This window comes from Procambarus clarkii, chromosome 21 (genome assembly GCF_040958095.1).
Source record: "Procambarus clarkii isolate CNS0578487 chromosome 21, FALCON_Pclarkii_2.0, whole genome shotgun sequence".
In the NCBI taxonomy this organism is placed as follows: Eukaryota; Metazoa; Arthropoda; class Malacostraca; order Decapoda; family Cambaridae; genus Procambarus; species Procambarus clarkii.
In genome coordinates, this window is record NC_091170.1 from 29,181,733 (window position 1) to 29,197,255 (window position 15,523).

The 15,523-nt window shown below is 42.7% G+C and overlaps 1 protein-coding gene across 1 annotated transcript; it reads left to right on the top strand.

Moving 5' to 3' along the window:
- The first annotated feature begins 133 nt into the window (after window positions 1-133).
- Window positions 134-13,723, top strand: LOC138366941 (glycoprotein-N-acetylgalactosamine 3-beta-galactosyltransferase 1-like). The gene is made up of 10 exons (XM_069328237.1): window positions 134-360; window positions 5,006-5,105; window positions 6,170-6,252; window positions 6,675-6,824; window positions 7,240-7,378; window positions 8,319-8,428; window positions 8,858-8,968; window positions 10,674-10,822; window positions 12,003-12,167; window positions 12,340-13,723. The coding sequence occupies exons 1-10, from the start codon at window positions 351-353 to the stop codon at window positions 12,415-12,417; spliced, it is 1,095 nt and encodes a 364-aa protein (XP_069184338.1). The 5' UTR covers window positions 134-350; the 3' UTR covers window positions 12,418-13,723.
- Window positions 13,724-15,523: the final 1,800 nt, after the last annotated feature.

Below are 15,523 nucleotides of genomic sequence, written 5' to 3' on the forward strand. Positions count from 1 at the left end.
AATAACGAGCATTTTATTTGTCGTATGTGTATCAGCTTATGTGCCACACCTAATTGCACGGTGCTCGATAGCGCCAATGCTGCGGTGTACAACAGCTGCAGGATATCGGTAAGATCATTCACATGCAACTCTACATGTCAGGCGGATCATACACACGCAGCTCTGCACGTCAGGTAGACGTTGCATAAATGTTGTGTTTTACGGCTCCAACAGACCGCATAGAAAAGTAGGAGCGTCAAGAGCAACCAGCCGCCGCCTCCTCCACACAGTGTGGCAGAAGCTCTTGGTTGACCAACTTCCTCCTTGTTCCCGGGAACAATACACGAAGGCCGCAACTAACGAACGGGAAGATGTTGAGAGGTAAGGGGAAGAACTGCTAGTAGGCGGATGGGTGGATTGCTACGATGGGTAGATGGAAAGTTCCTATCTGTTATATATATATATATATATATATATATATATATATATATATATATATATATATATATATATATATATATATACTCTAAGTGAGGGTATATACTTTCAGAGTGTATATGAACAGAAATGAAAACACTTCAAGATCAGTCCAGAATATGATGAGTACAGTATAGTGCAGAATATGATGAGTACAGTATAGTGCAGAATATGATGAGTACAGTATAGTGCAGAATATGATGAGTACAGTATAGTGCAGAATATGATGAGTACAGTATAGTGCAGAATATGATGAGTACAGTATAGTGCAGAATATGATGAGTACAGTATAGTCATCATCCTGCGCCAGAGAAGAAGAGATAATTATGAGTGCAAGTAACACATAATCTAACACTAGAGGCAAACATTAGCAGAATAATGTTGGCAGCTAATGCTAAACTGGCCAAGGCCCGGATATCCTTCAGGAAAAACGGGCAATGCGAGACGTTTTATCGCGTGTTCTTACACCTTATGCGTATGTTCACCCAGCAGTAAATGGGTACAGAGAAATTAGGCGACTGTTGCGGATTGCATCCTGTCCTCGACAATGGCAAATAATGGTAAAGTAAAATTGGAAATAGTACAACAATATGCATCAACGAGGCTAGTTCCTGGTCTGAGAACGACACGAACACACGAAACACTTCGACCTTGTATACCACGTATGTCAGACCAATCCTGGAATATGCAACTCCAACCTAGAGGTCCATAACTTGTTAAACACAAGACAAAGTTAGAGAAGATTCAGAGGTATGCCACCAGGCTATCCCAGAACTGAGAGGTATGAGTTACGAGAAAAGGCTATGGGATCTAAATCTCAGGTCCCTGGAACACAGAAGAGTAAGGGGAGACATGATAACCACCTACAAATTTATCATGGGGAGTTGATAGGGTGGACAAAGACAAATTCTTCAGCACGGTTGGAACACGAACAAGGGGACACGGGTGGAAACTTAGTACCCAAATGAGCCACAGAGACATTAGAAATCATCTTTTCAGTGTCAGAGTAGTTAACAAATGGAATGCATTAGGCAGTGATGTGGTGGAGGCTGACTCAATACACAATTTCAAATATAGATTTGATAGAGGCAGCAGAATAGACTCCAGAATCTGTACACCAGTTGATTGACAGTTGAGAGGCGGGACCAAAGAGCCAGATTTCAACTCCCGCCGCAAGCACAACTAGGTGAGTACACACACACACACACACACACACACACACACACACAGGGGGACATGATCACCACATTCAAGATTCTGAAGGGAATTGATAGGGTAGATAAAGACAGGCTATTTAACACAAGGGGCACACGCACAAGGGGACACAGGTGGAAACTGAGTGCCCAAATGGGCCACAGAGATATTAGAAAGAACTCTTTTAGTGTCAGAGTGGTTGACAAATGGAATGCATTAGAAAGTGATGTGGTGGAGGCTGACTCCATACATAGTTTCAAGTGTAGATATGATAGAGCCCAATAGGCTCAGGAATCTGTACACCTGTTGATTGACGGTTGAGAGGCGGGACCAAAGAGCCAGAGCTCCACCCCCGCAAACACAACTAGGTGAGTACAACTGAGTACACATATGCTTTCACATTTTTAGTCGCAGATAATTGCAAAGGCTTTATGACGGACGGAAATATATTATATCGTTCACCTGAAGCATACACACCTGTGTGTCCTAACAAGTGTGTGTGTGTTAGCACACATTTCCTCAACGCACACACACACACACACACACACACACACGCACGCACACACTACTACTCCACAGTCACATCAGAAGGAAAACAACAGTGAAAGAACAGGTATTGAAACTTCGAACAGGCGAGGACAGGTATACAGAGAATGACAGAGAGGTGTGTGAAGAACTCAACAAGAGGTTCCAGGAGGTCTTCACAAAAGAACAAGGTGAGGTCACTGTGCTAGGAGAAAGGGAGGTAAACCAGGCGGCCTTGGAAGAGTTCGAAATTACGAGAGAGGAGGTCAAGAGACACCTGCTGGATCTGGATGTTAGAAAGGCTGTTGGTCCAGATGGGATCTCACCATGGGTACTGAAAGAGTGTGCAGAGGCACTTTGCTTGCCACTTTCCATAGTGTATAGTAAGTCACTGGAGACAGGAGACCTCCCAGAAATATGGAAGACGGCGAATGTGGTCCCAATATACAAAAAGGGCGACAGGCAAGAGGCACTGAACTACAGGCCAGTGTCCTTGACTTGTATACCATGTAAGGTGATGGAGAAGATCGTGAGAAAAAACCTGGTAACACATCTGGAGAGAAGGAACTTCGTGACAAATCGCCAACATGGGTTCAGGGAGGGTAAATCTTGCCTTACAGGCTTGAAAGAATTTTACGATCAGGTGACAAAGATTAAGCAAGAAAGAGAGGGCTGGGCGGACTGCATTTTCTTGGATTGTCGGAAAGCCTTTGACACAGTACCGCATAAGAGGCTGGTACATAAGCTGGAGAGACAGGCAGGTGTAGCTGGTAAGGTGCTCCAGTGGATAAGGGAGTATCTAAGCAATAGGAAGCAGAGAGTTACGGTGAGGGGTGAGACCTCCAATTGGCGTGAAGTCACCAGTGGAGTCCCACAGGGCGCTGTACTCGGTCCTATCTTGTTTCTGATATATGTAAATGATCTCCCGGAGGGTATCGATTCATTTCTCTCAATGTTTGCGGACGATGCTAAAATTATGAGAAGGATTAAAACAGAAGAGGACTGTTTGAGGCTTCAAGAAGACCTAGACAAGCTGAAGGAATGATCGAACAAATGGTTGTTAGAGTTTAACCCAACCAAATGTAATGTAATGAAGATAGGTGTAGGGAGCAGGAGGCCAGATACAAGGTATCATCTGGGAGAGGAAATTCTTCAGGAGTCAGAGAAGGAAAAAGACTTGGGGGTTGATATCACGCCAGACCTGTCTCCTGCAGCACATATCAAGCGGATAACATCAGCGGCATATGCCAGGCTGGCCAACATACGAACGGCATTCAGAAACTTGTGTAAAGAATCATTCAGAACTTTGTATACCACATATGTCAGGCTAATCCTGGAGTATGCAGCCCCAGCATGGAGTCCATATCTAGTCAAGGATAAGACTAAACTGGAAAAGGTTCAAAGGTTTGCCACCAGACTAGTACCCGAGCTGAGAGGTATGAGCTACGAGGAGAGACTTCGGGAATTAAACCTCACTTCGCTGGAAGACAGAAGAGTTAGGGGGGACATGATCACCACATTCAAGATTCTGAAGGGAATTGATAGGGTAGATAAAGACAGTCTATTTAACACAAGGGGAACACGCACAAGGGGACACAGGTGAAAACTGAGTGCCCAAATGAGCCACAGAGATATTAGAAAGAACTTTTTTAGTGTAAGAGTGGTTGACAAATGGAATGCATTAGGGGGTGATGTGGTGGAGGCTGGCTCCATACACAGTTTCAAGTGTAGATATGATAGAGCCCAGTAGGCTCAGGAATCTGTACACCTGTTGATTGACGGTTGAGAGGCGGGACCAAAGAGCCAGAGCTCAACCCCCGCAAACACAACTAGGTGAGTACAACTAGGTGAGTACACTTCGACCAAAGAGCCGGAGCTCCTCCCTCGCAAGCACAACTAGGCGAGTACACTACGCTCGGGGGATCGTAGTCCTAATTGCCCGGGTTGGATTCCTGGGCGGAGACGGAAAGAAACGGGAATAGTTCCTTTCACCCTGTTGATCCTGTTCACCTAGCAGTGAATAGTTACCTGGGAGTTACAGTTCTTACGGCTGCTTCCCACGGATGTGTGTGCGTGTGGTTAGAAAAATATATGTAGTAAATATAAGAGAAAATATTAGATTGGATAGAGAGGCGGGGTCCAAGAGCTAATATCTCGATTCTGCAGGCACACATAGTAAAAATGCACACACATTCAATGACTCTTCACATCCCAGCTACTCCCTGGCTCACCTACTCAACCCTTATGGAACACCCACTATAAAACTCAATATTCCTCCTCCCACAGGTACCAGACGGGACAGATCTCCTCATAACTCCCTGTATGGAACCCTCACAATATTCCTCCTCCCACAGGTACCAGACGGGACAGATCTCCTCATAACTCCCTGTATGGAACCCTCACAATATTCCTCCTCCCACAGGTACCAGACGGGACAGATCTCCTCATAACTCCCTGTATGGAACCCTCACAATATTCCTCCTCCCACAGGTACCAGACGGGACAGATCTCCTCATAACTCCCTGTATGGAACCCTCACAATATTCCTCCTCCCACAGGTACCAGACGGGACAGATCTCCTCATAACTCCCTGTATGGAACCCTCACAATATTCCTCCTCCCACAGGTACCAGACGGGACAGATCTCCTCATAACTCCCTGTATGGAACCCTCACAATATTCCTCCTCCCAAAGGTACCAGACGGGACAGATCTCTTCATAACTCCCTGTATGGAACCCTCACAATATTCCTCCTCCCAAAGGTACCAGACGGGACAGATCTCCTCATAACTCCCTGTATGGAACCCTCACAATATTCCTCCTCCCACAGACTCAGTAGTAAAATATGTTCTGCTCGTGACTGTCTCCATGGCCGCCGGAGCGCTCCTCACCCTCACGATGCTCCAGCCTCAATACATCAACTTCAACAGGTACTAACTATCAAACTACTTACCCGTCTCTTAAGTAACGCTCAACCTAGATTCACTAGGAACCATATATAGCTCCTTAAGTATAGTTAACTCGACGGACGGTGCTTAGGAGCTTGTTGATGCTTTCGTTGGATTGATGCAAGAAAAGATTCGATTGTACATTTAAAAGATTTTGCAACGAAGCTTTGTATATGATTATTCAGAGGGGAGGGAATTATCAGGGGGAAAGCGGCAAGCCATTACGATTATATAGCACTGGGAAGGTGTCAAATGAGGTCAGGATAAGGATTTAGGATGGGACGGAGGGGAAAGGAATGGTGCCCAACCACTTGGACGGTCGGGGATTGAATGCCAACCTCCATGAAACGTGACCGTCGCTCTACCGTCCAGCCCAAGTGGTTGGGTATGATTAGAGTAAAGGTAACTTTGTACCTTTTATCCCCTGGCCAGTCACATTGCCTGTTTAGCTGTGGAACTGACCAGTTAAATTAGTTTTATCAGTTGATGTTTAATAGAGAAAATTAGTGTCGTGTTGACGTCGAGAAGTTTACCCAGTTTCTCGGTAAACTGAATTTCAGTCTTTCTAATATATATCTATAAAATAAAATCTATTAGTCTGTATTTATCCAACTATGAATGTATCAGTCTATGCGCTATATATGCTAATTAACCTAACCAACCCAAAAAAATTCTTAACTTGTGCTAACTTTACATAATATTATTTATACGACAGCAAACATGTAAATACAGTTCGCACAGATGGAAGAATATGGTGATAACATCACCAGTCGATAACTGTATACGCTCAACTGTGTTGGTTTTACACGCGATGGTAATATACAAAACAATTTGTATTACTTGACTCAAAATATATATTATTGTCTTGTTTCTCTTTTTCTTCCCAAAATTGTCCTACTCCTTCACTACCTTGTCATTGTCTTTTATCTTCGTGTTCTGTATTTCCTCTCTCACCTCCAGTTATTCTTCACCTCTTGTTCCTTCATATTCTCTCCCATTTCTCTTCTCGTTTCTCTCTTCACTCGACTGACCAACTCAACTTCCAGTTCCAGAGAGATGTTGACCCTTGATGACCTAGCTGGGGAGGTCACACCGGTGTCCCGTCTCAGAACCCACAACCACCACCCAGGTAAACTCCCCCCTTACATCTCTCAGTACCCACAGCCATCCCAGTACTCTATATGATAAGCCAATTATCTCTTCAAATAACGTGAATGGCACAAGTAAGGGGGAACAAATACAGAGGAGTAAATCAAATGATTTAAGTACTTCGAAGGTCAGTTTCTCTACGACAATCCGGTCATCTGAGGGTCAGTGTTGACGGCTGAACTGGCGGTGTGTCACACACTTGTCGTTGTCTTTCTCAGATATTGCACGCAACGTCACAATTATTTTAGAAATGACTGCCATAATATACACGTAGTTATCCAAATATTTAAGCTAACAACAAGATATATAAAGAATTTTCAAAGCCCTCATCTTATATTTAGACTATAATGAGTAAAACTTTATTGATAACCTTTTGATATTATGTTTCGTGTGTGTGTGCAGATAAGATCGTGGCTCTGCAGGAGACGCAGAAGGTGCGGGTGTTGTGTTGGGTGTTGGCACACCCAGCAGCTCACTACACCAAGGCCGTCCACGTCAAGGCTACCTGGGGCGCCCGCTGTGACAAGCTTATCTTCATCAGCTCCAAGAATGGTCAGTGGAAACCTTGAGATAGGTCAGATGTCATTCTAAAAATGTTCAGCGGTCTTCTTAATGCTCAGAACCTTCAGCAGAAGTCAATAGATCCCCTTCTATTGATCACCTACAGCAGAAGTCAGAGTGGTTTCTCAGCACGGTTATGTCTATTATTAATGTCAAATGTAATATTAAGGCTAACATTGAATCCTAACACACAGACAAATGACCTGAGGAGAGAAAAGTTTCTCAGACCTGCAGCTGCTCTTGTAATTGACTTAATTAACATAATTTAGCAGTCAAATGCAGCTTTTTCACTTCCTTTTGTTCTTAAGGTCTACTTTTTGTGCTTTAGTACTGCCCTCTAGTTTGCTTCCTATCATTAGTACTCTTCTTGGTTTTCTGGTGGTAAAATAAAAGGTCTTTTCCCCAGACACGAAGCTTGGAGCCGTCGACATTGGTGTTGGTGAAGGGAGGCATAAGTTGTGGGCCAAGACCCGGGCAGCCTTCACCTATGTCTACAAGAACTACTTGTCAGAGTACGACTGGTTCTACAAGGCGGATGACAACACGTAAGTTGTCACGGAAGGTCTACGTAAAATTAAATCAACCCTAGAAGTTGGGTCATTATAGAAATGATGTCGTTATCAGTCAGCAATATGCCACTTACAACCAATCATCAACATACGTGTCACTTTCAGTCACTTGTGTTACAAACAGTTTGGTAATCAGTGCCGTCTTTGATCCCTCTTGTTTTAACTCATCAGCTGAAGAATCCCACTTGACCTTTCACTCATTCAGCACACAGCCCCTCGCAGACGTACCACCGCTTTGTGGCAGCTACCAGAGGTCTGCATAACTTGCTCTGCTTTCATACACATTGTAGTTTGATGCATGCAACAGCCCTTCATTATGTAGGATGAGGAGAGCACTTCCACTTGCTCTCGTCTGATACTTCCTTCAAACCTAACTGTGCATCGCCCGAACCTGAAATGTGCCAACAACGTAAATCGTAACTGGAAATTTTCGGTGATCGAAACATTGACAATTGAAATTCCACTTATATTGGGATTTGTAGGCCTGGTGAGCCTACATTGTAGGCCTGGTGAGCCTACATTGTAGGCCTCTCTCAAGATGGTCACACTCTGGCGCGAATGTCGATACTTCCAGGTCCTGTGATACATTAGCTTCCTGCTTGTTGGCACTAATTTCTCTGATTACCTCGGTGAGCAATCTGTCATATGCAAATAAGGGAGGTCAGGGAAAGTGTATCTGACAGTCATTAACCACCGGTCACAGTCATCAACCATCAGTCACACTCATCAAACACCAGTCACAATTATCAGTCAATAGTAATCAACTACCAGTCAGAGTAATCAACCATATGTTACTGTCATTAATGTGCAGTCACACTCAGCAACCACCATTTGTTGTCTTCCATTCTACCACTCTACCATAACTACCACTCTACCATAACTACCACTCTACCACAACTACCACTCTACCACTCAGGTACGCCATCATGGAGAATCTGCACTACATGCTCTCATTCTACGACCCCAACTTCCCCATCTACTTCGGTTCAAAATACAAAAATGGCTATTATCGCTACATGAGCGGAGGTAAAGGGGTGAGGGACTGTAGGTTAAGCGAGAGATTTATTATCTCGTGTTTCATAGTTTTTTTTTATTTAAATAATCTTTAAAATGACTGGGCTTTAAATATGTATATGTTTTGGAAACAAAATGATTCGTTATATAGTATCATACGTATAGATTTCTGATAAATTACTCCCTCCATTTTTACAAAATTTCGAAGTGTTTTCAAACAGCATCAGAAGATTAATTGGTATTTATAAACGTTACAAATCTGGATAAATAAAATGACTTTTGATTAAAACTTCAGTATTTCTTTATTTGTATGTGTAACAGATATTACTAATCTCTCTCTCTCTCTCTCTCTCTCTCTCTCTCTCTCTCTCTCTCTCTCTCTCTCTCTCTCTCTCTCTCTCTCTCTCTCTCTCTCTCTCTCTCTCTCTCTCTTGGGTACAGGTGCTGGCTATGTACTAAGCAGGGAGGCTGTGAAGAAGTTTGTGGAGGAGGCGCTGCCAAACAGGACGATATGTTTTCAGGGCGACACGGGTGGCGAAGATGTTATGATGGGTCAGTGAATGCTGAGATGGGTCAGTGAATGCTGAGATTGGTCAGTAAATGCTGAGATGGGTCAGTGGATGCTGAGATGGGTCAGTGGATGCTGAGATGGGTCAGTGAATGCTGAGATGGGTCAGTGAATGCTGAGATGGGTCAGTGAATGCTGAGATGGGTCAGTGAATGCTGAGATGGGTCAGTGAATGCTGAGATGGGTCAGTGAATGCTTTGATGGGTCAGTGAATGCTGAGATGGGTCAGTGGATGCTGAGATGGGTCAGTGAATGCTGAGATGGGTCAGTGAATTCTGAGATAGGTCAGTGAATGCTGAGATGGGTCAGTGAATGCCGAGATGGGTCTGTGGATGCTGTTATTGTTCAGTGAATGCTGAGATAATTCAGTGGATTCCGAGATGAAATTACTGTACTGCTCAGTAATATATAATACAACATTTCTAAATAAAACTGAACTACTGAACTGAAAAAAATACTTATCCCAACATATTCTTAAGGTACAAAATTAAATATAAAATAAAATATTTCAGTGTGTATCTTTATATATAAGTATAGATTACTGATCATCTTGAGCGAAAGTCAATGTTCACTATCACTATGTATATAGGATTAGAAAATAGATTATGTCCGCTCGTGTATAGATTCAGAATCAGTTTTGTTCCAGATATAAATATATTAGATAGGGTACCCGGTGGTGCCCGGGATACTTTGTAAAATTATGGAAAGGAAAATGTAGCAATTCTTGTATTGGAGTCTGCACTCTGTCATTTGAACCTTTCTAATTCATAAATGAGGTAGTTCAATGTCCTCGTGGTTTTGAGTATGGGGAAGCAGAGATCCATGTTCCTACCATTTTGGCGAAGGACATCGTCTTGTATTGGAGGCCAAAATGCTGTACCGTTTTGTGTAGATGCGTTTCGGCGCCTCTTCCCCTCATCTACTTCATCAGGTCCATGATGATGGACCTGATGAAGTAGCCATGGGGGCTGACCTATGAAATGCATGGGGACCGACCCCACCTCATCACCGTTCTGTTACACACAAGAGTGGGGGAAATCTGCGTCCTTTGATAGCACTCAGTGCGGCCTTTAAAAGCAAAATATGAACAAAACTATATAGGAAATAATGTTAGCCCTATACAAAGATAACTTACGGTTGAAACAATCTAACTATCGCACGTTCCTTGAATTACTCGGCAATTTATTCCGTCAATCACAACACTGTTTCCTAACCAACACTGTTATGACTTCAGGTTATGTTCCTGGTGCTAGATTTCCCTTCTCAATAGTAAGAACACTTAGCCATGAGTAATACGTCTAGGGTGAGGGGACACTAGATCAAAGGCTTCCTGTTTACTTGGCGAATGCGTAACACGTGATATAACATGCAATATGAGTGACATTTATATTATATACCAAGTACATGGACATATCCGTCCATGTTGAGTTTATCCGTTCATTTGAGTTTAGAGTTAGAATAGATTTCAAGCGCCCTGGTGTGTTTATCTAGACCGGTGTTCATGTTCCCCTTGTGTGAAGTTTCAGCAAGGCATTAATTTCCCTTCGTGTAAGTTTCAGCAAGGCATTAATGTCCCCTCGTGTAAGTTGCTATCACATAACGTTCCATGTTCTATTATGTGTCTGAACTGTAGCGGCATACTATTGGAAAGTGTTCATTCACTGTTTTAGCTGAAGTGACTCATTTCAGGAGCATGTCTGCAGAATGTTGGAGTTATGGCCGGAGACTCGCGAGACAGTAGTGGTCGTGGCCGCTTCTTTCACATAAGCTTCACAAATTACCTCTTCAATGAGCTTCCTGGATGGTACACCTCCGTTATCTACTACAAGCCTGACACGGTACGTCGTCTCCTGTTATGTACACATCTGACCTCGTCGGATATTCATTATTCAGGTATGTACATCTTCCGATTACATTTATCTCCTCGTTATCTCCAATAATCTGCTCCGCAATTACATTGTTGGGAAACACCTGATTGGAAGACTTAGGTGAAGGGTATTTGAAAAATATTGCTAAATATATTGCCAATGACACCTATCTCTTCACGGAAATATTAATAGAAAGTTGTTTTCACATATCCATACATTAAAACATTGATTGTAACCATGATATATATGTGCTCCAGCCTACAGTTTAGACCTATTGTCTTATGTATGACCCTCTGTCCTGCGTGACAGTGAATACTAGCATTATCCTCAATTTAATAAGACTATCAAAATCCTCAGATTAGGCAAAATTGTAATTAATTTTGTCAATAAAGATGTTAATAATAATAATAACTCTAGCGTCTAGAGTGTACATACACTATCACTCTAACAAATCCTCCGCGGCAGCATCCGACTGCTTCATACCACAGGAGTGTACAGTTTTATTTGAGAGGCGGTAAACTCCAAACACCCACTTATTGCTGTGATGAATTTGTAAAGAATTTGAGGAAGTGCAAATTCCACCAGAAGAATTTGTAAAGTGCAAAAATATACATTTTTAATGTACAGTTTCTGAGGTCCACTTTCATTGGGAATGATAAACACATTAGTGAAGATTATTTAACATAGAAGGACCTCTAAATATCTTTTTAGATATATTTTATAAATATATTTTCTTTTATTTATAAAGATTTTAGACAAAATATATACATCCATATCATTATGAGGTTATCTTGAGATGATTTCGGAGCTGAGCGTTCCCACGGCCCGGTCCTCGACCAGGCCTTCTTTTTGTTATACACACACCCCAGAAAGCACCCACTAGCAGCTGTCTAACTCCCAGGTGCCTATTTACTGCTAAGTAACAGAGCATCAGGGTAAAAGAAACATTCAGCCCATTTGTCTCCGCCTCCACCGGGGATCGAACCCGGAACCATAGGACTAAGAATCCGATGCACTGTCCACTCAGCTATCATGCGCCCTTCATAACGTCATGACGTAACATGACGAAAGCAGAAAGTGAACATATTATTCTCTGTAGCTAGAGTTGTCCCTATCATCGCCTTTGATTTACCTGGTGACCCGTTTTCAGGGTTTCAACTTCAGTTCAGAGTCGGCCATCTCTTTCCACTATATTGAACCCCGCAAGATGTACGAGATGGAGTACCTGTTGTACCACCTGAGACCCCAAGGCGTCTCCAGCAGCCATCCCTTCCCTCTGCCCCTACCTCCGGACCGCGACTGCATCCCCCCTCAGGTGAGTACTACCCCTACGAAGGGGCAGAGGTCCCTACCCCCTTCACGGAGGAGGAAGTGGAAGGGACCCTGGGACTAAAGACAATGGCATGTATGTGTAATGCTTCCTCAGTGACTTTAGGGTGGACTCAAGAGCCGTGTGCTGTTGACTGATATATTAATTTATGTTTCAGCTGCTGAAGGAGCGAGGAATGACATCCACATCAACAACAGACAGTAGAAAGAATACAAGTAGCAAGAACAGACATTAGCAAGAATAAACAGGAGGAAGAACAGACATTAGAAAGAATAGATTGTACAAAGAACAGGCATTAAATAGAACTGACAGTAATAAGAACAGGCGTAGCACGAACAGGCTGTGGCAAGAATAGACGCTAGCAAGAACAGACACTAGAATGAACAGACTGCTGCAAGAACAGACAGTAGCAAAAAAGAATTTAGCAATAACACTTAATACTAAGAACAAGCGACAGTTTGGTCAGACGGAAGCATGAACAGACGCCAGAAAGAACAAAAACGACAGAAGGAACATAATAACAACAGCAACAGAACACTGACCATCAAAACCATTATAGCGTGTATCAAAATTATATAAGTTTAAGTAATATTTGACATTCAGAAATTATTGTGTTGCTGATGATAATCAAGGTCACCTGTCAGCCAGGATTTGGTAACAGTTATTGTGGCGTAGGAGCACACGGACCACAACTGTCTTCACACAATCCCTCCGCTCAGCAAAGAGGATCCCTATCTGAGTAGTCAGTATTAGTGCCAGAATTAATTCATGCAAACTAGTGACTCTCCTGAGAGCAGATGACTTGCCCTCCGAGGTAGGCACACTGTGCTCAGCTGGCCCCAAGTTGGGAGGCACCACGCAGCGTACTGCTCTTGTTACACTGATCCCCAAGTCTAGTTTGTTGTTCGGCCTATCAACCGCTGGAGGGTTATTCAGGCCACCAAAATAGCGTGTACTGGCCAACTAAGAAATGTACTTTAGCCCAGAACACAGCTCCAGGACTACACTCTCAGTGTATATACACACCTGGTAGTTGGTACACTTCCCTTGAGTGTGTGTATATATATATATATATATATATATATATATATATATATATATATATATATATATATATATATATATATATATATATATATATATATATATATCCCATATGTAATCTCCCTCCCAGGTACAGCGCTATTTGCGTTTTCTGCACCAAAGTGGTAGTTGAGCAACGTCAAAACCCTGATGGTTATACATGACTATTTTTGGAGAGAAATAAAGAACAGTCAGGAGTCCAGATTTACTTTTATTAAAACACCTGTTAACGTCACTGTTAAATGTTAACGTCAGGCTTTTTAATTTCAAGTCTTACTTTATTTATTTTTTATCATTATACATGATGTTTGTACATTTTATGGTGCATTATTATACGTGTATGTGTATGCTGACATGATGACATTTTGTACGTATTTCAGCTTTCTCTAGAGATCCTGCAGAGATACTGAGCTCTGTAAAGATGCTAAAGATAAAGATAATAAAAATAATTGAATTAAGCCGAGACATATTTTGCCATACATACTTGTCAGTTTGCAGGCGATGAGTCACAATAACGTGGCTGAAGTATGATGACCAGACCACACACTAGAAATTGAAGAGACGACGACGTTTCGGTCCGTTTCGGTCCGTTTCGGTTCAACATTAGTTATTGTTGAGAACGATATGAGGATTTAGTGAATGAAAATGAGCAAGAGAAGGGAGGGAGGGTGAGAATTATCAAGGGGAAAGTTCCAAGCCATTACGACTATATAGCACTGGGAAGGGGTCAGGATAAGGATTTATAATGGGACGGGGGGAAGGAATGGTGCCCAACCACTTGGACGGTCGGGGAATGAACGCCGACCTGCATGAAGCGAGACCGTCGCTCTACCGTCCAGCCCAAGTGCGAGAGTGAAAGATGTGTGATAAGTTTAAACAGAAAAGTAAGAAAGGAAAGAATATAAAAAAAGGAAGGAGAGCGAATAGGCAGACAAGGAGGAAAAGTGAGAACAACTAATCAGGAATCAGGAAGATATTTTGGATAGAAACAATATTAGATTATTAGACGAGTAAATGGGAATATTAAACATAGACATGAGAGAATGTTAATCAATGAAGAATAGGCTAGAAACAGAGAGAATATTTTTCATGTCTAATGGGTAGATGCGATGAACGAGTTGCTGAGGTGAACGTGGTTGTATTTATGTAGTGAAAAAAGTGGAAAATCTCACGACAGCTGATATATCTTTGGAAAAGATTATTGAGCCGTGAAGCTGTGAGAGGCGAGGGGGGAAGAGGGGAGGTGCAGGTGTTGATGAGTAATGTATCATAGAAATTATTAAATGCTGTAAGGCAAAATGATTGGAGTGGGTTTGGGTATTTTGCGAGAAGGCAGAGAATTATAGTAGTGTGCCAGAGGATTGGAAACATCTGTGATGGTTCCACTGTATAGGAAAATATGACGTAAACTTTAACAATTAAAATTGTTCAATCACTAAATCTGACACAATTATCCACATGAATGAAAACAATATCCTTTACAGCTCCGCTTCAGAGCTTCGTGAGATGACATTTGTTAACAAGTAGCCGGTCGGCCGAGCGGACAGCACGCTGGTCTTGTGATCCTGTGGTCCCGGGTTCGATCCCGGGCGCCGGCGAGAAACAATGGGCAGAGTTTCTTTCACCCTATGCCCCTGTTATCTAGCAGTAAAATAGGTACCTGGGAGTTAGTCAGCTGTCACGGGTTGCTTCCTGGGGGTGGAGGCCTGGTCGAGGACCGGGTCGCGGGGACACTAAAGCCCCGAAATCATCTCAAGATAAGTCAAACATACAATACCTCATTTAGGTGTTAATTATTTAAAACAATATTTCCAAAATGCAAAAGTATATTAAAAAAAAAAAGGATTTTTTGGACGTCTACTCCTCGTGGTAGCCAAGAGTCCCAAGTGAAGACAAAAGGTTAATGTACAAGAAAAAGAATATAGAGGAATTCTATTCACCTCGACTGTATGGGGCTCGAACCGTAGACCCCAAGCGTGTGACGCCGACGATCTATCGACTGGACTATGAGGAGTACTAAAAGAAAAGTTTCCAGAAGCAGCACCCTGCTGCCAAACTGGAATTTTCGGCCTCACGCGATTGGGGTCCACAGTTCGAGACCCCCATGCAGCCCAGGTAAATGGAATGTTTATTTCCCCGGAAATGTGGATGACAATTTATATAGAAGAACCTTTAATCACTGTTTTCCTAAGATTCATGCCTTTGTTGGTGACCCTTCGTCCTCAGGGCCTCAGGTGCTGCTCAGACTCCGCCATCGC

Bases quoted from the DNA above. Each gene is read 5' to 3' on its own strand.
- LOC138366941 (XM_069328237.1), top strand. The intron at 6,253-6,674 runs GTAAACTCCCCC...GTGTGTGTGCAG, and splicing joins AACCCACAACCACCACCCAG to ATAAGATCGTGGCTCTGCAG. The intron at 6,825-7,239 runs GTCAGTGGAAAC...TCTTTTCCCCAG, and splicing joins CTTCATCAGCTCCAAGAATG to ACACGAAGCTTGGAGCCGTC.